This window comes from Cucurbita pepo, chromosome 8 (assembly GCF_057944985.1).
Source record: "Cucurbita pepo subsp. pepo isolate OVF chromosome 8, ASM5794498v1, whole genome shotgun sequence".
NCBI classification, from domain to species: Eukaryota; Viridiplantae; Streptophyta; class Magnoliopsida; order Cucurbitales; family Cucurbitaceae; genus Cucurbita; species Cucurbita pepo.
Genome location: NC_141805.1, coordinates 3,382,022 through 3,402,939, shown reverse-complemented (window position 1 = coordinate 3,402,939; position 20,918 = coordinate 3,382,022). Strand labels below are relative to the sequence as shown.

The following is a 20,918-nucleotide window of genomic DNA, read 5'->3' as shown; positions in this document are numbered from 1 at the left end:
AAAACTTTTATTCTGTTTCTAAAATTTGACAAAATAAAAAATATATATATATATATATAATAAATTAGGTATAAATTTTTTAAAATTAATGCTATTTTGGTAGATTTTTGTTGGCCCAATGGTGTGATTATTGATTAATATTATGCAAGTTGTACTATGAATGACGTGGAAATTCCATAAATTAGTTGTCATCCATTTCAACGGGAGAAAATCTTAAATCAATATTTTATTTGTTTTTTTATCATATAAAATCTATTAATAAAAATAAAAATAGCAATAATTGGAGCCCTAGTTGTGAGAAATTAATTTGAGAAATAATAGAGACAAGATCCACAAACATCGGAGAAATGAAGTGGAAGCTTCATGCCTTCTCACACCCAATGCTTTGCCCTTCAAAAGTACCATATAAGGCAAAATATTGGTTTGCAAATCCAATATAAACTCACACTAAATTAGGGTTTACAACCATATTAGACCTTTTTTTTTTAACTTTAATTTTGTATTTTAAAAAATTATTTTGTAAGAAGAGACCGTAAAGACCAAGATTTGAATCTTTCAATTTATTATCAATGAGAATAAAAGAGAGAAAGAGAGGAGAGAGAATATGTATCAGTCAAAACCCACTAGTCTATTGGAGAGAGGTTTCCATACCATAAGGAATGTTTTTTGTTCCCCTTTCCCATCTACGTGGGATCTCACAATCCACCCCCTTGGGGAACAGCATGTTCGTTAGCACACTGTTTGATATCTGGCTCTAATATCATTTATAACCGCTCAAGCCCACAGCTAGCAGATATGGTTCACTTTAAAACACGTCTACTAAAGAGAGATTTCCACACTTTTATAAATAATGTTCCGCTCCCTCTCTCCAACCAATATGAGATCTCCCAGAAGAAAACTGGATGGGAACAATGCAAATGAAAAAACAAAACTCACCGTGAATGACATGAACCTCACGAGTTTGCCACTGTTGTAAGCAATGAAATTATTTGAAAGTAAACGTGGAAGAAAGAGCCAAACAGAACCTTATATTATTCTTTATGTGATTGTGTGCAATAAGCGTATCGAATAGCTTGCTTCTCATCTTTTTCAAATCCTTAAATTTAAATTTTTAGGTCCATTTATTATATAATATATTAATTTAATTTCTCTTATTTGAATCTAGTTAGTTCAATCACTAGTGAAAAAAAAAAAATTAATAATAATAATAATAAATTAATTAGTTAAAAGAAAATAAAAATAAAATTAACATGGTTAGGATTAGGATTAGGATTAGAATTAAAAATAACATAAACTAATTATTTTATCTGAATGATCCAAAAAAGTTGGATTAGTATTTAAATGGAATTTCATTTTAAATATTGGAAATTCACATTTTCTTTATTTATTTATTTTAATTTCTAGGAAAATAAAATCTAATTTATCTACATAACCACTAGCAATCTTCTGGTTAATAAAAAAGGCAACCTAACTATAGTCGCCGAAAAACTCAGAACAGCCGGGAAAATCCATGAGCGGCGGAATTGACTCCTCCGGCACGATTAAGTTTCTACAGAGCGGACAGCTTCTCTGATCGCGAATCATCCATCGGTCCAAGCATTTCTTGTGAAAAATGTGTTTGCAATTCTTCAGAAACCTAAGCTCTTCATCGTCCTGAAACTCGCAGAGACAAACGGCGCAACATTCCGACGGAAATCCGGCTCTGGTGGAGACGACAATGTCGGAGAATTTGACGACGGGGACGAATTCGTCGATGAGGAGCGGCGATACGGATCTATCGTGGAAGATGTAGGGAGGATTTTGGGGGCAAACGATGGCGGATTCGAGAAAATCCGAAAGCCCTAGAAATCGGAAGATTGAAATAATGAGGCTTCGAATATAGCCGAGGAAGAAAAGGAGATGGAGGAAGGCGTTAGGGATACAAACGTCGGAGTAGCCTACGGGGTAGCCCATGGCGGTCGGAGAGGTAGGTGTTTCCGTTTCCGATTCCGATTCCGATCGGCGGCGGTTCATCGATTAAGCAGAGATTTGTGTATTTAACAGAGAGAAGTGGAGATTTGGATTTGGAAGGGAACTGCGACGGGCGGCGGCGGCGTTGGCGTCTGTGGCGGAAGGGAATGCCATGTGTTGTTAGGCGTTTGAGGGTTTTTATAGCCAGTCGCTTGCAATTACATATTTGGGCAATTTCCCAGAAATAAAGAAGGGGTTTTGTTTTTTCGAATAAATATTATAGGATTTTTTTTTTCTAAATGTGAAATGACTATTTTAACCCTCTTTCAAATAAATAAATAAAACTTTTTTTGTTTCTTCCCGATAAGCCAATAGTTTCGAATGTATGGATGGAAGTACGAGGATAAAATTGTAACTAAAGAGTAACTCGTTTTTTGTTCGGTCGTAAATTTTAAGATCTAAATTTGACGGTTTTGAAGAGGTAAATACCTTTAAAATTTCGTTTCTCACATGTTCATGGGACGAGGATGCTTTTCTCGTTCCCTCCGTGTCCACAATTTCAATTCTCGTGCTCGTGAAACTCGCGGGGATCAAGTTCTTTATTTATTTTTGAAATCGTAGGAATTATTTACAATTTAATTTTTAATGTTCGACCTACCTTTTAAAAATTCAAATTTCAATATAATATAAATTTACCCTAACGGGTTTGATATATACATATATATGTAAGTAGAGTGAGGCAGGGTAGGGTTGGAGGTGGGGACCGAGACCGGGAATATAAATTTCGTCCTCGACCCAGATTAACTAATGGGGAGAAATCTCTCCTCGTTCCCTTCTCCATTCCTCATTTAAACGGAGATTTTTCACCTCATTTGAGGCGGGTTTTTGTTGGGCCCGATCCTACCGGTTAAATGAGTCTTTACAATTATGAAATATTGACTATATGAAAAGAGTTTGATTATAAGACTAGGAATATTGTCCGTAGACTTGGGATCACATTATTGTACCAAAACTAGAGACAATTTTTCATCGTCCAATGTGCCACAAAAAAAATTTCAAAACCATGCTTTCTGCATGGAAAACAATCCATTACTTTTTCAATATATTACTCGAGCCTACATCCAGGATTGATATCTGATGGTCCCGACATTCATCTGCTGCGACATGATCACATTACTTACTCTTTGCTTCTGAACAGTAAAGAATGTTACTATAGACCAACACGAGTCCTTCCAGTATATTATGTCCTCATTCACATGAAGTTTCTAAATTGTGCCACTAAAAGATAGTGTGCACTTATTGGTGTAGGTAGCAACCTTTGGTTCTTTAAGTATTTCTTATCTTTCTTATCATCAAAATTTCTCTCATTTAAATGTGATCTCAGTTCATTCATGTACCTCTCTTCTACTTGAGTGTCACATTTGACGTGACAAAACACCATTATTTCAGACTTAATCATTATCATACAATTTCAAGTCATGTCATGTCGACGTACGGCAAAATTAAATATTTGAGAATTTATTATATTAAAAAAATAAATAGTGAATTTAAATTTATTAATAGAAGTTCAATCTAAGAAGCAATTTGGGAAGAAAGAGTTGTTGCCATTTTGTTGTTTAATAAATGTTTTATTTATTTATTTATTTAATGGAATTTCACACGTGTAAAAAATGGCATTCCTTATTTTAGGCATTTTTTGGTCATGGCTGCTGGCCTTTAATGGGGCGGCTACTTCATAATTTTGTACCATTTTTATTTTATTATTATTATTATTTATTTATTTTTTTTTATCAAATTCGTCCCATAGTTTGATAAAAGCCTTTGGATCTTTTGTGAGAACGAGAGGTTTACCACTACATCATTACACGAAAAAGGAATTTGCTTGATTCACAAAAGGGGTTCAACTCGTGATATTCTTATGACTTCGTATTCGATAGTCCGACCATGTTGATGATATCAGTAAGTAGCTCGAGCCATCTTTATTTCGCTAGAAAACTATGGATTTTTGAATTTTCACACATCAGATACTGATCGAGCCACTAGAATGAAACGAGATAAGAATCTCTGGAGATCTTTCCTCTCCACTTACTCGTAACAGGTGTTCCCTCAATAGAAAATATTTTTTCAAATGACATAACTGTCCAAATTATACTCGATATTTGAAGAAAATTGACAACCCATTTGAGAAATTTAATCGTGCTAGGTTTAGAGTCACCTATAACTGAAAAGTATATTAGGTCATTTAAGTGTCTAAATTTATGGATAATTGAATTATAAATTAATATCATATTTTTAATTATTAAAAAAAATGCAATTTTTAATTTTTAATTTTTTTTTTTTTTTTTTCTTTCTAAAATGAGTAAATAAATATATTTTTAAAAAAATAATATGGTAAGAAATATTATCTTACTGGTTGCGGAAGGCGGCGATGGCCGGAAGTTGAGGAAGGTGGTGGCCGGTAGTTGGACGGTGTTAAGAAATAATGCGGTGGAAATATTTAAAGAACGTGGCCCATGCAATGCACGTGGTCTAAAGTCGAGATTTGTCATATGGATTGCTGAATGGGCCCAACTAAGTCCAGTTTCATGGGGGCCCAAGTTTCCGTAGAGCCTGAAAACGGCCCATTTTGAGGAATATTGGATCACTAGGCCCAAGTGGTGAAGAGAGACCAAAGGAGCTAATGGGCCGTAAGAAGCCCAAATAGATTTCCTTAAGAACCATTTCATGACATGGATTCATTTATTTAGAAAAACGAACCAAAAGTATCTTTCATGATTTAATCATAAAAAAAAACCTCTAATTTCAAACGTTTTACATTTCTCGAGTTCCGTTGCCAAAAGATAACCTATAGTGAATCTGCCTCGGTCATCGTAGCTCCTTAGCTCAGCTAACGACAAGGATAAAAATGTCATAATTGTCCAAATTTAACTGATCGAAAATTCCTAGTCTAAGTCTGAGAAACGATCCACAAATTCTAATGAAAGATCTGTATCATTTTGAATTTCTAAAAACAAATGCGTTTGTTGAATTATGCACCTGCTATTTGAAACGTATGTCGTAAATGGTTTAACATGAGTACATGTGAGTCCGATGCTCGAGAGAACTCAAATTGATGGATGTTCGGGATGTCTCAATAAGATAACTAACTCATGGGCCAGTTCCCAACGAATATATATATATATATATTTCCATTCATATTGATATTTAGTTTGGACATTTTTTTATTGAAGAAGCAGTGGTTGGAACTAATTCCATATTATATTTTTTTAATGGAATTATTAAATTATCCATTTTTATTTTATTTTATTTTATTTTAATTATGAAACCCGTGAGTGCCCGAAGTGGGTTCGGTCAGGAGAAGAGAGATGAAAGAGAAAGGATTCACGAGATCAAACAAAACTCAAAAAGTTCGAACGACACGTGGGACCCACCCACCATATCAAGTTAGGGGTAGAAATGTAAAATCGTACCCTCCACTTTTTTTTTTTTTTTAATATATAAATTTTAAATTATTATTTTGAGTGGCTGAAATTTCCCAACATTATTTTACTTCTAATTTACCCAATATATCATACAAATCATTTTATTTAATTAATTGACATTTATTTTATTATAATTCTCAAAATCTTGCATGGAAACTAGGGTTAATTTAATTTAACTTTACTCGTACTCCTTTTTATATGTAACAGAACTCGCTGTGTTCTGTTACATATTGTCGTCAGACTCACAGTTGTTTTGTTTTCATCTCCAACCGATGTGAGATCTCATAATCCACATCCCTTAGAGAGGCCAGTACAGGCATACAACTCGATGACTTGCTCTGATACCATTTGTAATAGTCTCAAGTTCATTGCTAGCAGAGATTGTCTGTTTTAGCCCGTTACGTATCGTCGTCAACCTCACGATTGTAAAACGCGTTTGTTAGGGAGAGGTTTTCACACCCTTATAACAAGTGTTTCGTTCTCCCTCCAACCAATATGAAATCTCACCATTTCGAAAATATTAGTGTTGATTTTGTATTTGATTAAGTAGGTAATTATTTATAGAAATATTCTCAAATTAAAAAATTTATCCAAACAAATTGTTTATTAACAACAAAATCATTCTATAAAAATACCCAATCATTCCCTCCTCTCTCTCACACTCACACCTTCCCCAAAAAAGCTCAGTTTCTCTCTGAAATCATGCCAATGGAGGAACTCTGTAAAAACCCCATTAAAGCTCATGTAAGAAAAGCAAGAACCTTCTCCAATGGCTTCCTTCATTATCCTCTCTTCAAAAAAGCTTCCATTTTTAATGCCTTTTAGCTTCAAATCCACCGACCCATTTCCCATTTTTGCATTTTGAATAAATTCTTGCAACCTTTTTTTATAATTTTTTATAATTTTTTTGGAGTTTTGAATAAATTTAAAATGCTGTTCTTGTTCTCACAGCCGGTGAAAATGACGTTTTTGGTACTTGTTTTGGCGGCGGCGGCGGCGGCGTTGATGGGAGAAGTTGAGGGAAGAAAGGTGAGGATTTTAGAGGACAATGGGATTGAATATGGCGCCATTAGTTGCAGAGCTCACACTGCTTCAATAACGGACTTCGGCGGCGTTGGCGACGGCGAGACGTCGAATACGAAGGCGTTTCAGACGGCGGTGGAGAGGTTGAGCCAGTACGCCGGGGACGGCGGCGCTCAGCTGTATGTGCCGGCGGGGAGGTGGCTCACCGGCAGCTTCAACCTTACTAGTCATTTCACTCTGTTTCTTCATCAGGATGCTGTTCTTCTCGCTTCTCAGGTAGAAATAAATAACCTTTTATTTTCCTCTAAATTTAAATATTTTATTTTTTTTATTGGGGTTGAATTAAAAAAAAAATGAAAATAATAATAATAATAATAATTAAAAATTAAAATTTTAAAAATATATATATATAATTTATATATTAGTTCACGAGTGATGTGTTACTAGATCCAAATTTGTTTAAAATATTTATAATAGAGTTGCAGCATCACGTGAATTGATAGCTTCATATTTGTTCCCTATTTTATTTTTATTGTTATTATTTTTTTTTATTTTAAAAAATAAAATTTTAAATAAGGATAAAAATGAGAGTAAATAGTGTTGATAACAATGAGTTTCAATTGTTGATGCTTTTGCTTCCACAATTCATAGGACTCTACTCTTGTTATGGGTCGAATTCGTTATGTACGGTAGGCTAAAGGTTCAAATTCCTCCTTCCCGTAAAATTCATTTTGTTTGGAAGGTTAGAGTTTCAAATTCTATTTTCCTGAAAATCTAGGTTTAAGAGGTTAGAGGGTCAAATTCGTCATTCCCATAAAATTCACTTTGTTCGGGAGGTTAGAGGTTCAAATTCCTCCTTCCTGTAGAATTCATTTTGTTCGAGAGGTTAGAGGTTCAATTCCTCCTTGTAGAATTCACTTTGTTCAGGAGATTAGAAGTTCAAATTCCTCCCACCTGTAAAATTCACGTTGTTCGGGAGGTTAGAGGTTCAAATTCCTCCCACCTATAAAGTTCACTTTGTTCGGGAGGTTAGAGGTTCAAATTCCTCCCTCCCGTAAAATTCACTTTGTTCGGGAGGTTAGAGGTTCAAATTCCTCATTCCCGTAAAATTCACTATGCTCGAGAGGTCATAGCTTCAAATGGGTTTGAATTCACAACCTCCGAATTTAATAATATATTAAATTACCATTAAGTTGAAGGTATGACTCTAGTAGAGATATATTGAGTTTTTAGATGAGGGGCTGTTATGGTAGATGGGGTAAGTTTGATGTTGTCATTAAGGTAAAGACTTTAAGAAACTGAAGTGATTAGTCAAAAAGTGGGGGTAACGAACTCTCTAAGCTCAAGGTTCATCCCCGCGAGTACGAACAATTATCTAAATTTGATCAGTCGAATCGTCTCGACTCATCTATAGCTTAAGACTGATTTTCAACTACTTCAATAGGATCTGAACGAGTGGCCGGTGGTCGAACCGTTGCCATCCTACGGTCATGGAAGGGACACATCAGGGGGAAGGTACATCAGTTTAATATTTGGAACAAATCTCACTGATGTTGTCATCACAGGTAAGCGTACCTCTACTAGAGCCTGTCTCGTGTCTCATTTTTCTTGATCGGTGACTGAACGTTCGAGTTCCACCTAATGTACATCAGGAAACAATGGCACTATTGATGGTCAAGGCGATCGCTGGTGGCAGCTGTTTCATCAGAATAAGCTTAAGTACACCCGACCATACTTGATCGAGATCATGTATTCCAGCGACGTACAGATATCGAATCTGACCCTGCTGAATTCTCCAGCTTGGAATGTTCATCCTGTTTACAGCAGGTATAATCAATTAGTTATTCCATAGAGAAATATGTACAGAAATCCAACACTACATGATTTGATTCACTTGCAAATGTTGTACAGCAATGTTCTTATTCAAGGGATCACGATTATCGCTCCTGTTCGATCCCCGAATACCGATGGCATCAACCCCGGTTTGTATCCCAAACCAACTTTCTCAAGACGTATACGTCTTTCAATACCAATGACTCCACTTTATTCTGCAGATTCCTGCACAAATGTTAGAATTGAGGATTGTTACATAATATCTGGAGACGATTGTGTAGCTGTCAAGAGCGGCTGGGACGAGTATGGCATAAGATTTGGATGGCCAACAAAGCAATTGGTAATCAGAAGGCTCACGTGTGTTTCCCCGACAAGTGCTGTCATTGCACTGGGGAGCGAGATGTCGGGTGGAATCGAAGATGTCCGAGCAGAAGACATAGTAGCCGTTGATTCTGAATCTGGGGTCAGGATCAAAACAGGCATAGGAAGGGGAGGATATGTAAAAGACATATATGTAAGGAGGATGACAATGCATACCATGAAATGGGCATTTTGGATGACTGGCGATTACGGGTCACATGCCGATGAGAATTACGATCCCCACGCATTGCCTGTAATTCAAGGAATCAACTACAGGGACATGGTCGTCGAAAACGCCACAATGGCAGCCAGATTGGAGGGAATTTCAGGTGACACATTTACAGGTATCTGCATTTCCAATGTGACAATCAGCTTGGCAGCAAAGGCCAAGAAACAGCCATGGACTTGCACTGATGTGGAGGGAATAACGAGCAATGTTACACCTCCACCGTGCAGTCTGTTACCCGATCAGGGGGCCGAGAAGATTACAACATGCAGATTTCCAGAGGATAATATACCAATTGATGCAGTGGAGTTGAAAAAATGCTCATATCAATTCAGTCATGCTTGAAGATTTCTTGCTGTGAACAACAAAAGCTATATTCAAGTCAGTATATTGTTACTGTAAGAATTAAAATCTATCTAAAAGCATTCAGTATGCTGTGTATTTTAGCTTTCCAGCACAGTTCAAATTAATATAGTAGAATGTACAACCCCATTAAATGCTGTCAATCATCATAATTGACATGTATCGAACTGGTTCTCCTTTCAGACCAACAAGTCGAGGAAGCTATTTTCCAAAAACTAAGAATAGTGAAAATAAAAGAAAAACTTAAGGTACGAGAAGGATGCAACCAATATGTACAATTCACAAACCTAGTGCCAATTTGTACTATAAGATCCCACATCGGTTGGAGAGGAGAACAAAGCATTTCTTATAAGGGTGTAGAAACCTCTCCCTAGCAGACGCGTTTTAAAACCTTGAGGGGTAAGCCCGAAAGAGAAAGTCCAAAGAGGACAATATCTGCTAGCGGTGGGCTTGGGCTATTACAAATGGTATCAGAGCCAGTCACCCGATGGTGCGAGACACTGGTCGGAGTAGAGGCTAGACCCTCTCCATAGTAAACGTGTTTTAAAAACCTTGAAGGGAAGCTCGAAAGGGAAAGCCCAAAGAGGACTATATCTGCTAGCGGTGAGCTTGGACTGTTACAAATGGTATCAAAGCCAGTCACCGAACAGAGCGAGGCATTGGTCGGAGTAGGACTAGACCCTTTCCATAGTAGACGCGTTTTAAAAACCTTGAGGGGAAGCTTGAAAGGGGAAGCCCAAAGAAGACAATATCTGCTAGCAATGGGCTTGGGCTGTTACAGCCAAACTCGCAAATGTTCACCGACAGGGCTGGCGTTCTAGATTTCTGCAGTGCAGGAAAACCTTCTGATCGTTTTTCCTTCTGTCGCTACATCAGTTAACAAAGATCAAGAGACATGAGATCATAATCCAATAGCTGTAAAAATAGTATGTGATATTATCAACATCTTCACTACATTGTTCAGACAGCAAGCTTTTACAGAGGTTAAATAGTATCATGTGCCAAAGAACTGCAAGATGATTTAAGTAAGCTCCTATTCCAACTCCATACAGCCCATACAGCATAGTATCCACATACCAAAAACAATTCAATTCAGAAACACTCGCAAAATACATAAATTTACTTATGGATTCATCATTTCAGCATATGATATTAACAAGGTAGAAACTGAGCAGAAAGAATTAGTAATGAAGTTAATTACTGTACGAAAGGTAAAGAAAAAGCTGAAATGGGGTGAGCCTTTTACTTGAAACCGATATACTTTTCCATTTCTTTCTCATTCAACAGAACAACATTACACGATCAAACCACAGTAACAGTACGATAACATAACGCATTATTACTGCACAGGCTATACTATGACAAGCAAGCAAGATATTGTACATTAGCAAATTAAAAGATAAGAAAATAACCAGTTTAACCCTTTTATATAAAGGAACAAGCTCAAACTCCGTCACAGTTGCCTTGTACGCAGCTCCCCCGATCCCTGATCGAGTACTGTCTCACTTTCTCTAAGATTTGAAAGCAATGCATCTCGTCCGGATAAAACAATGTGAAAATACTCATCCACTTGTTTAGTAAGATGATCAACACCTTGTGTAAGCTTTTCTGCCTCCCTCCCCAAATCTACAACCAGATTCTGGAATTCTTCTCCTTTCATGCCGCCATCCACATTTCCTTGAATCATGGAATGCAATTTTTTAACACTCTCATCCACTGCATCACGCTCTCTCCATACAGTAGATCTTCCACTGGAATTTACATTTTTCTGTAATTCAGTAAAAGCTTGAGCCCATCTATATGTATCCGGAATATTGATGGATAACAAACTTACGGACGAACCCACGAAAGCAGAAGCTAAAACACTGCAAATAAACAGAGTGACCACCTTCACTCCATACATTACATGCATCAAAACCTTGCCTTTAGCTGAGTTCTTCTGAACTTTCGGAAGATCAAGCGATACTTTAAGACGGTCCAAAATAGGAGAATGGCTCTTAACTCTGGAGGTTCTGTTACTAATATGTTGATTCCATCCATCTAACGAAGAACGAGCATGAACAAACTGGTCCAAAGATGTAGACGCCAGATTGTGCAAGGCACACCGGAGTATCAGATGACCCTGATTCAACTGTGAGAGCTCAGAGCTAAAATCATTGCATATATCAAGTAATTTCAAACTGATGTCCAGGTACTCATCTAGCCATTTCTCATCCCAGTCGGACACAGGGAGCTCAAGCTCTTCTATAAGTGTTTTTACATCTTTGTGAGTTTCGCAAAGCAGCTTCATTGCTAATGCCATCCATGAGAAGCTAAGTATGTCATTCTCCGATTTCGGAGTGAGCTTTCTCAGCCCCTCTGCCAAGGAATCCTCAAAAGTGGCTAGAAGAAAAACCAGTTTGGAAGACAATTTTGAACCCTTGGGTGTTCTTGCACGGAAAGGGTTCCCGAAAGGAAAGAATAGCCGGTGGGGCGGCTCTTGTGATCGGCTCATTGTATAACACTAACTGAAAGATGTATAAAATCCATGGATGAGCTTCCATTTGGAAACAAATTCAAGATAACCATCATCATACCACAATCACATGGAATCATCAAGTAATAGAGTTTCAGATACAATTGGTGCAGGTGCACCAAGCCTTTAATGGAATTTCCAGGCATAGCATGATCAATTAAGCCAATCTAAGGCAGAAGTAAGAGCCTGATGAACCAACTGGATACAGCAACAACTAACATCACTAAACACAGCCAAGAGGCCTGCTTGCAAACAACCCCAATAGCTAATTTTACCCATAGAATGTTAAATTTCTCGTCCTACAGAATGAAAACGTCAACAAAAAAAAAAAAAAAAAAAAAAAAAAACGACACAAAAAAGCCCAAATATGAAACTTATTCCAAAAACCCATTCAAATTTTTGCTAGCAAAAAGTTTAAGCGAAAAAGGGTTTTCCCAATCCTGAATTCAGCAACACAAATTTCATTAAAAGCTACACCTGATATCAACAAATTGCACCGCATAAACAAAATCATTTTCCACGTAGAACACGCAAGACATTCAGAACATTCTAATACGCAAAAACTTCCAGAATCCATTTTTACACCCAAAAAAAAAAAAAAAACCAAGTATTCTGCTTGAAATAGCAAAAGTTAGAGCGAATCCAAGAAACTACAAGTAAATTAAGCTAAATATATATATATATATATATATATATATATATATATATATATATATATATATATATATATATATATTATATCCCAATCGTAGATCTACGAACAATCAAAGCGTATGAATAGAAAAAAAAACAAAGAAGTCCCTCCAGAAATCGCCAGCATGAAACCCTAGATTACACATCGAAACTTAGATCTAAACCAAACATAATAATTCAAAAAAAAAAAAAAAAAGGATGGAGCGACCCCTACCAGATTCAGAAACCAGAGGGCAAAAGGAAATTTCCAAGAAATTATCGCAGCCAGGTGATGTTGAATTCGCGTGGAAAGGATAAGAGCTCGAAGATAAAGGCGACGATAACCTAACCGGAGGCTTAAGGAGATTGTGTGAAAAGTAGAAACGTGGAGAGAATTGATTGGATGTTGACGTAACACCGATCGTTTTCTTTTCCGTCCGTGACCGTTATGTAGATTTTAATCTCTTACCGTATTAGTTCCGTTGGGGAATGCGCTAAAATGACTGCGAAGTTACTCACAGACAGATTACAGGTTTCCAGCATTAAACGTGGCGGATTCTGAGTGGCTTTGGTTGGTGGAATTAATACAAATGTGACCGTTAGACATCTTCCAGAATTGGACGGTGTGGATTTTACGTCTCATTGTTGAATTATTAAAGGGCAATAGAGGTAAAATGTTGACCAATTAAATCCTATTTCAAATTGATGTTTTTATTACCTAATTACTTATAAAAATTTAAGAAATTTTGTATAAAAATTTAAGATATTTTGTTCAAAATTTTTATGGTGTAGTGATGTTGACAGATACAGAGAACACAAGAAGAGGAAGGGTTCACCGTCCCCGTCAACTGCATACTATTTCAACCTCAATTCTCGCTGCCGACATAATTTCTATCAATTTAAATTTCAATATTACTAAATAGTATATCACACTTAAAATATTATATATCTATTTATTTAATAAATAAGTGAAGAAATAAAAGGATTCGAATGTTAGATGAACACGACTCTCCATAGTTGGTATGATATTGTCCATGGTTGCATGACTGTGACATCCCCTGTCAACCGACTCGGACAAGCAAGACTGGAACATATGTCGTGCAGACAAGCATGACCGTGACATCAGTCATTTTTTACTATGCCTTCGAGGAGGCTCGATCTCCCTTTCTTTTGAAGTCCTTTGTTCGACATTTGAGGATTTACCAACCTATTGACACGACTAAGTTTAGGGCATGACTCTGATACCATGTTAAATGGACACGACTCTCCCCAATGGTATGATATTGTCCACTTTGAGTAAAAACTCTCATGGTTTTGCTTTGGACTTTCCCAAGAGGTCTCACACCAACCGAGATAGTATTCCTTGATCATAAACCCATTATCATTCCCTAAATTAGTCGTGAGACTTTCATCATCCAACAACTAATATAATATAAGTATATAATAAATTAGCTTTGTGCTAGTTGTGGGGTGTGTGTATATATATATATATATAGATAGATATATTAAGTGAGGCAGGGCAGAGTCAGGGACAAGAAATATAATCTCGATCTCTCACCTCGTTTAGCTTGTTATGTATCGCTGTCAACCTCATAGTTTTAAAATGCATCTACTAAGAAGAGGTTTTCATATCTTATAAGAAATATTTACCGATGTGAGATTTCATAATTGTCGTGAAAAAATCTCTCCCACTATTTTTCTCATTTCCCATTTAAATGGAAATTTTTGGACGGAACCCAAAGATTAAATGAACATCTCCACGTGTGCCTAAATTATTTATTCTCGATCACCCTTAGTTATGCACCTCTAGATACTAGTTTGGTCTCGTTTTATAAAAAGTCAAGTGGTTCAATTTAGTTCTCGATCGGAATCAAAACCAACCGAGCAAACTCATGTGCTTATAGATTTGCCAATTGCATGCCAATTAGCAACTCTTGGCTTCACTAACATGTAGCAGAAAACGTGCTTCATAACAAAATACCTTAATAAATCTAAACTAATCAATATGAGCATAACTGACTAGCATAAAACATGTATCAACGACCAAAAAGGTAAAAAGTTCGAATTTTCTACCTCAAAAGAAATAATATAAAAGAATTATAAACGAGATAACCTCAAATTTGTCAATAAATATATCGACTTAACGTCGAGAATGTCGGTAACACTTGGATCCATCTCTCTGCAAATGGATGCATACAGAGTTAGCAGCCATAAAGGAATTCAAATCTTCTTTATAAATCAGACCGACAACACTGTAAGAATAACTAGAAAAGAAAGAATTATGTTAAAGAAATGGCCCAAACCCATAAAGTTACTCCAAAAGCAAGCTTTGGATAAAGAGTGGCAGGCAAAGTGCTTGAAAGAACAATGTATGGCGGCAGATAAACCAAAGGATTGACCCTTTCAGAAGCATCAACAGCCAGCTTAGGATGAAACTTCGAGCAGCCTAATGAAACAATTTGGATACTCACAGGGCTAAAAGATGATCAAACTCTGTGACCCAGCAAGCTTTGTTAAGTCAATATCGAGACAGAAAGCAACGAGGATTCAAGGAGACCGAGCTGACGCTGAGTACGTAACGAGAGCGGATGTGGGGTGATTCTTATAGCTTCTGTAAGAAAGAGCCTAATGTAAACATAAAAGCTGTTTCAATGTTTGGTGTAGACAATTTGGATACTCAAAGGAGCAAGAGTTTAGACAGGAAGCAACTAGGATTCGAGGAGACCGAGCAGACGCCACATATCTAACGAGAGCGGATGTGGGGTGATTCTTGTAGCTTCTGTAAGAATGAGCCTAATGTAAACATAAACGCTGTTCAATGGTCGGTGTAGACAATTTGGATACTCAAAGGAGCAAGAGTTTAGACAGGAAGCAACTAGGATTCGAGGAGACCGAGCAGACGCCACATATCTAACGAGAGCGGATGTGGGGTGATTCTTGTAGCTTCTGTAAGAATGAGCCTAATGTAAACATAAACGCTGTTCAATGGTCGGTGTAGACAATTTGGATACTCAAAGGAGCAAAAGTTTTGTTAAATCAATATCAAGACAGGAAGCAACTAGGATTCGAGGAGACCGAGCAGACGCTGAGCATGTAACGAGAGCGGATGTGGGGTGATTCTTATAGCTTCTGTAAGAATGAGCCTAGTGTAAACATAAAGGCTGTTTCAATGTTTGGTGTAGACAATTTGGATACTCACAGGAGGAAAAGTTTTGTTAAATCAATATCAAGACAGGAAGCAACTAGGATTCGAGGAGACCGAGCAGACGCTGCATATCTAACGAGAACGGATGTGGGGTGATTCTTATAGCTTCTGTAAGAATGAGTCTAATTGGTTTGAAGATTAGAAAAGCAACCTAACTGAAGAATGGATGAAACTGAAGAGTTAGTCATGTAATTGTGCTAGTGTGGTGCGTTATTATCTCCACCTACTTGGATGTTGAATGTTTCCATCACTGTCACCATCACTTATATTAGAACATGTTCCTTCGTCTTTCTGATGGTTAACTCGTCTCGGACCGTGTTGATGACCTTGAGTTGAATGAGAAGCATCCTTACCGACCCGGTATTCCTACAAAGAAGTAAAAGATGGGTTGAGTTGGATAAATCTTTAAAAGAGAAAGGAGAGAACCAGAAGCTTCATACATCATTAGACAGCAAATTATCTGCCTCAAGCATGTGGATGACATGTCCCATTTTCGGCCTCTTCGAAGCATCAGGATCGACACACCGAAGAGCGACTAGCAGAACACGTTTTAGAGCTTTGGAAGGAGGCTTCTCCGGCAACTTGAGGTCAACCACTTCCTCGGATCTTCTATCTCCAACCATTGCTTTCAACCAATCCACCAAATTCACCTGCCATTATGACATTAACTTAAACCGAATAAGCAGCAGAAGAAAAATGCATGAACTGATCATAATCCAGCATTAGATGCAAGGATAAACTAACCTCTCCTTGAGGTCTACTATAATCAACAGGGCTCCGCCCAGAAATTATCTCCATAATTAGAATTCCAAAGCTATAAACATCACTCTTCTCATTCAACATTCCCGTGCAAGCGTACTCGGGCGCAACATAGCTGTAGACATCATCACCACCACTTAACTTTCCATCTAAGGGACGATAGAAAGTAAAAAACGATTATAAGATAGGAACTAACCCAAATGTACCCATTACACGAGTCGTCACATAGCTCCTTTCGGAACAAAGAAGCTTGGCTAGCCCAAAATCAGATACTTTAGCATTCCACTGACGATCAAGCAATATGTTGCTAGATTTTACATCACGATGGACAACCTTTGGTTCAAGACCCTCATGAAGATAGGCTAATCTAAACAATAGAAATCAAAAGGGAAATCAACATGAGTAGAATCACATGATTCAATAGCTAAAATCCTCATTAACACAAGTATATACCCCTTTGCTGTTCCGAGTATGATGTTAACACGAATCTCCCACGTCAAGGGGCTCACATCCCCGACGTCGCCATGAAGCCACTGATCTAGATTGCCATTGTTAACGTACTCGTAAACAAGCATTCTGAAGAACGAAAGCAAAAGTTCATAAAAACACGTTCGAATCACCAAAAACTATCTTGCATTTAGAGAAAATCAACAGTACCTATATGCACCCTCAACGCAATATCCAAGCAGCCTGACAAGATTCTTGTGTCTTACTCTTCCAATTGCTTCAACTTCGACTTTAAATTCCCTCTCAGCTTGACCCCTTGTAACAAATAGGTTCAATTTCAGTATCTATATGATCTTTAAACCAAGAAGAACATGGGGGGAAATCAGAAAACACATAAAATTGTAACAGTTTGAAACATTCCCTACAATTTCTAAGTAATAACATTTAATTGGCTTCGTTTTCTCGAAACCAAACAGATCAGAACGAACCCCAACTAAGAACATATGGAACTCTCAGGTTGCAGCAGCAAATAAATCAAAGTAAGAAATCAACGATAAACACATCAGAGAATCAGTGAACCAGATCACCTGTTATTCAAGAGGTTCTTGATAGCAATTCTTGTACCATCTCCCAAAGTGCCTAAATACACGATCCCATACCCACCTTCTCCAATCACGTTCTCTTCACACAAGCCATTAGTGGCCGCCTCGAGCTCTCTAAGAGTATACCATCTGCCCCAACCAAGATGCGAAACTTCAGGCCCAACAGTACCAGATCCAAGAGAAGCAGTTTCACTCACAGCGCCTCTGCTCTCCCCGCTAGACGGCCTATCAGAGAAAACAACTCGATGCTCCAATTTTCCGATCTCGACATGAATCTCCGGCTGCACATGGTGGTGATGATCCGGTACGGCGTTATGGACGATTTCCTGGATTTCTTTCGAAATGGGAGGAGAATGGTCGGCTGTGGACTTAGGGAAACGGATTTTGTTCTTATGGCGATTCCGCTTGCGAGAAGTGAGACAAAGTGAAAGAAGAAACAGTGCGAGAACTATTAAGGCTCCGACTACGATTCCGATTACAACCCAGAGATGAAGGCCGAAAATGGAGGTCCGTTTAGAGAGCGCCGTGTTAAAGAATGAGGAATCATATATTGACATCGTCTTCTTCTCTTCTTCTTCTTCTTCTTCAGGTTCAATCGAGAAACAGAGGAATCAAAGAAAGCGAATGAGTGAGTATAAGCGGCTTGACCTCATCGGAAAACGGCAGCAATGGAGGATTCCGGCGAATGTGCAAAGAGGGGAAAACGGAATCGAAGAAAACGGTGGGCTTAAAGGCTCTATGAGTAAAGGGATTTTGTACTTCTTTCCACCATTGATGATACTGAGGTCCACTTACTTTACATTCTCCTCCACTTTGCTTAGCTTAGCTGTCAAACCCAAGAATATAATTTTTTTCTAACTTTAATTTTTAATCTTTATTATTATTTTTTAAATTAGTTACAAACCTCAAATATTCTTAATAAAGTAAGTTGGGTTGTAAACTTGTTTTCTCATCCGTCAAGTTGACTAGACAAGAAAAAGTCAACTAGTTGAATTGTTCCAAAAATTCAATCTAACTCGAATTGGAAAAAATCTAACTTATAGTTTGGGTTCGACAGTTTAAGTTAATCGGGTTCTCAGATCATATAGACACGCTCATATTCTTTAATATTTTGATCTATATTATATATTATAGGTTAGTTGAATTATGATCGTGGGAGTTATTTTTTATTTTTATTTTTTAAATTTTTTAAAATTATAATGTTTTGTATTTTTTTTTAAGTTAACAAGTTGAGTCAACCTATTTTTTATATATATATATATTTGACATTTAACATGAATGATTTTTAATTTTTAATATTTTTTTTATATAAATAAAATAAAAGTTTTTAAATTTATTATAGTTAGGTAGATGGACTTGACTTAATAAATATGGAACTAATGGATATGAATATAAAAGTTTAAGAGTATAGTTATAATTTTTTTGTTTATTTTTTATAATTAAAAATGTTTTGAAATTTTATAAAATCTTTTCAATTAAAAAATGCTTTTTTAGTAAAGAAAAAATATTAAGTAAAGAAAAAATGTTTTGAAACTTTAGTCAACTGGGAAAAAAGTTTGTGAGAATTAAAAAAAAAAAAAAAACTAATTACAACTTTTTTTTTTTTATTAAAAAAACCAATAAATGACGATGTTAGTTTATTAAAAATCCTACAACAATAGAAAAGGTATGTCAATTTATGAACAGAAAAACGTGTTTGCATCTCCTTGAATTTGTTCGGAGGGAAAAAACGTGGCTTGATGTTTGTTACAATAAAATTCTAGTAAAATTGTTGAAGCGCCGAGGAAAGCTTTAAAATTTTGATGAACGAAATGAAACTTATTGAACTTATCTCCCTTCAACCGGAGAAGATCGACAAAATCGATGCTGGAATTGCATTAACCTTAAAGTTTTAGGGCGAAACTTTGCAAGATGGGTTGACCATGGGCTTATGCTTCATCGGGGTCTTGTGGGGTCCTCTATCACTTCTATGTCCGATTTCTTTATTTATTTCTCATTCAACCCTTTGATTTTATTCTTTCAATCTCTAATTAGGGCTCATGTTGTAAGGATCCTCGACATTGGAAAGCTGGGTTATGATCAGGGGGTCGAGCTTAGTCCTTTTGTATCTTTTAGGAAGCCTCTTCAATTTTCCTTTTTAAACATTAAATTTTACATCATATATAGGGCCGCCCTAGATTGGGTATGACCTTTATTTATTTTAGATTCGAATGAATCTAGTGATGGTGGTAATGGTGACATGGAGGTTGATCGAGACTTGGATGAAAGCTCGTTTGAAAGCTAACTTACCTTGCATTTGTTTGTATTCTTATTTCTTTTGGCAGGTAAGATTTTTTTTCTAATGGTAATAAAAGAGAGAATCGATTGCTTGATTCAGTCATTCAACGTCGTGTTATGAATATTGTCTTATATGTTATCTATCTCGTTTTGGATCGTAAAGAATATAGTTTCTCATAGATGACTTGTATCTATCACTTTTTATGTCATAAGGAATATAGTTTCTCATAGATGACTCGTAGCTTCAATTTTGGCTAAGATATGTCTGAGACTCGAAGCGCCTCGAGCCTCGAGCTTTGACCTCAATCTCTTCACCTTGTTGATTAATTCAGACCAATGATTAATCTCTCCTTTGATTTTTGGATTCGAGCATTCACTTCACTTGTGTCCTCAACCATGGGCAATTTTCCATTGGCAAGGTCTCGAACAAGTTTTCGTTGGATGGTTATGATTGTCTAGTGTGTCTAAAATGTGATCGAGATTGTAATTCATTTTAGCTTATAGTGACAATTTAGTTCTATAAAAATATTTGATTTTCAATCTTATATTCTTTCTATGTTGACATTTTAACTAAAATTTTAAAAACTAATTTTTTTTTATTTCAATAGTTCATAATAAAACCATTTTTAGCAAAATGAAAATCATTTTTAATTTTAAAATTTTAAATAACTTAAATTCATTTGACCTAAAATTTAAAATCTTACGTCAATTATAAATTATTCGATATAAAAAGAAAAAAAAAACAAGAATGGCCCCACTTTCTTGTACTCACTTCTTGAATAGCAAAATATATATATATATATATAAAATTAATTAAATGACCAAAAAGTAACCACTCAAGGATTTGCTAATTTGCTAATTGATTACAACTTTTAGATGAAATGTTGATGATTTTAGGTAATGTCTAAAGATATTCTAATGATTAATTTAAAGAAAGTAATGCAAGAGGGTTTAAATAATTAAATTAACTAAGGTCTAAGAATTCTTTGAATTTTATAAGGGAGATGGATATAGTTAATGTTAAATAAAGAAATGAAATATAACCAATAAAGTTCTAAATTTGTATATTAATTAAATCCTTTTTTTTTTATGTTTATATGAGTAAAAAATAATTTTAATTAATTACTTAAAGCATTTAATTTTTTACTTCTAGTTTTAGAAAATTCCAAAAATAATGTATTTTGGATTTATAAGAAAAATGGAT

General features: G+C 36.2%; 3 protein-coding genes and 1 non-coding gene across 4 annotated transcripts; 1 reads left to right on the top strand and 3 right to left on the bottom strand.

The window, feature by feature from the left end:
- Positions 1-1,312: 1,312 nt before the first annotated feature.
- LOC111800078 (uncharacterized) lies at positions 1,313-2,263 on the bottom strand. Its single transcript, XR_015422284.1, has 2 exons — positions 1,927-2,263; positions 1,313-1,841 (listed from the first exon to the last, which is right to left on the bottom strand). It is a non-coding gene; the product is annotated as an uncharacterized LOC111800078 (transcript).
- A 3,764-nt stretch (positions 2,264-6,027) lies between these two features.
- On the top strand, positions 6,028-9,375 carry LOC111801012 (putative polygalacturonase). Its single transcript, XM_023684966.2, has 6 exons — positions 6,028-6,176; positions 6,384-6,731; positions 7,900-8,020; positions 8,108-8,282; positions 8,367-8,437; positions 8,510-9,375. Exons 1-6 carry the CDS (start codon positions 6,135-6,137, stop codon positions 9,217-9,219), a joined length of 1,467 nt encoding a protein of 488 aa, XP_023540734.2. The 5' UTR covers positions 6,028-6,134; the 3' UTR covers positions 9,220-9,375.
- Positions 9,376-10,477: 1,102 nt separating this feature from the next.
- Positions 10,478-12,817, bottom strand: LOC111800484 (protein BPS1, chloroplastic). Its single transcript, XM_023684199.2, has 2 exons — positions 12,660-12,817; positions 10,478-11,744 (listed from the first exon to the last, which is right to left on the bottom strand). Exon 2 carries the CDS (start codon positions 11,729-11,731, stop codon positions 10,691-10,693), a length of 1,041 nt encoding a protein of 346 aa, XP_023539967.2. The 5' UTR covers positions 11,732-11,744; positions 12,660-12,817; the 3' UTR covers positions 10,478-10,690.
- Positions 12,818-14,533: 1,716 nt separating this feature from the next.
- Positions 14,534-18,225, bottom strand: LOC111800475 (putative serine/threonine-protein kinase At1g01540). Its single transcript, XM_087126379.1, has 7 exons — positions 17,423-18,225; positions 17,046-17,150; positions 16,842-16,964; positions 16,585-16,755; positions 16,374-16,503; positions 16,070-16,279; positions 14,534-15,995 (listed from the first exon to the last, which is right to left on the bottom strand). The coding sequence occupies exons 1-7, from the start codon at positions 17,992-17,994 to the stop codon at positions 15,843-15,845; spliced, it is 1,464 nt and encodes a 487-aa protein (XP_086982505.1). The 5' UTR covers positions 17,995-18,225; the 3' UTR covers positions 14,534-15,842.
- Positions 18,226-20,918: the final 2,693 nt, after the last annotated feature.

Excerpts from the sequence above, each read along its gene's own strand:
- LOC111801012 (XM_023684966.2), top strand. The coding sequence starts at position 6,135 with ATGCCAATGGAGGAACTCTGTAAAAACCCCATTAAAGCTCAT. Across the intron at positions 6,177-6,383 it reads AAAACCCCATTAAAGCTCAT|CCGGTGAAAATGACGTTTTT; the intron begins GTAAGAAAAGCA and ends TTGTTCTCACAG. Across the intron at positions 6,732-7,899 it reads CTGTTCTTCTCGCTTCTCAG|GATCTGAACGAGTGGCCGGT; the intron begins GTAGAAATAAAT and ends CTACTTCAATAG.
- LOC111800484 (XM_023684199.2), bottom strand. The coding sequence starts at position 11,731 with ATGAGCCGATCACAAGAGCCGCCCCACCGGCTATTCTTTCCTTTCGGG.
- LOC111800475 (XM_087126379.1), bottom strand. The coding sequence starts at position 17,994 with ATGTCAATATATGATTCCTCATTCTTTAACACGGCGCTCTCTAAACGG. Across the intron at positions 16,965-17,045 it reads TGCGTTGAGGGTGCATATAG|AATGCTTGTTTACGAGTACG; the intron begins GTACTGTTGATT and ends TTCGTTCTTCAG. Across the intron at positions 16,280-16,373 it reads ATAGTAGACCTCAAGGAGAG|GTGAATTTGGTGGATTGGTT; the intron begins GTTAGTTTATCC and ends TCATAATGGCAG.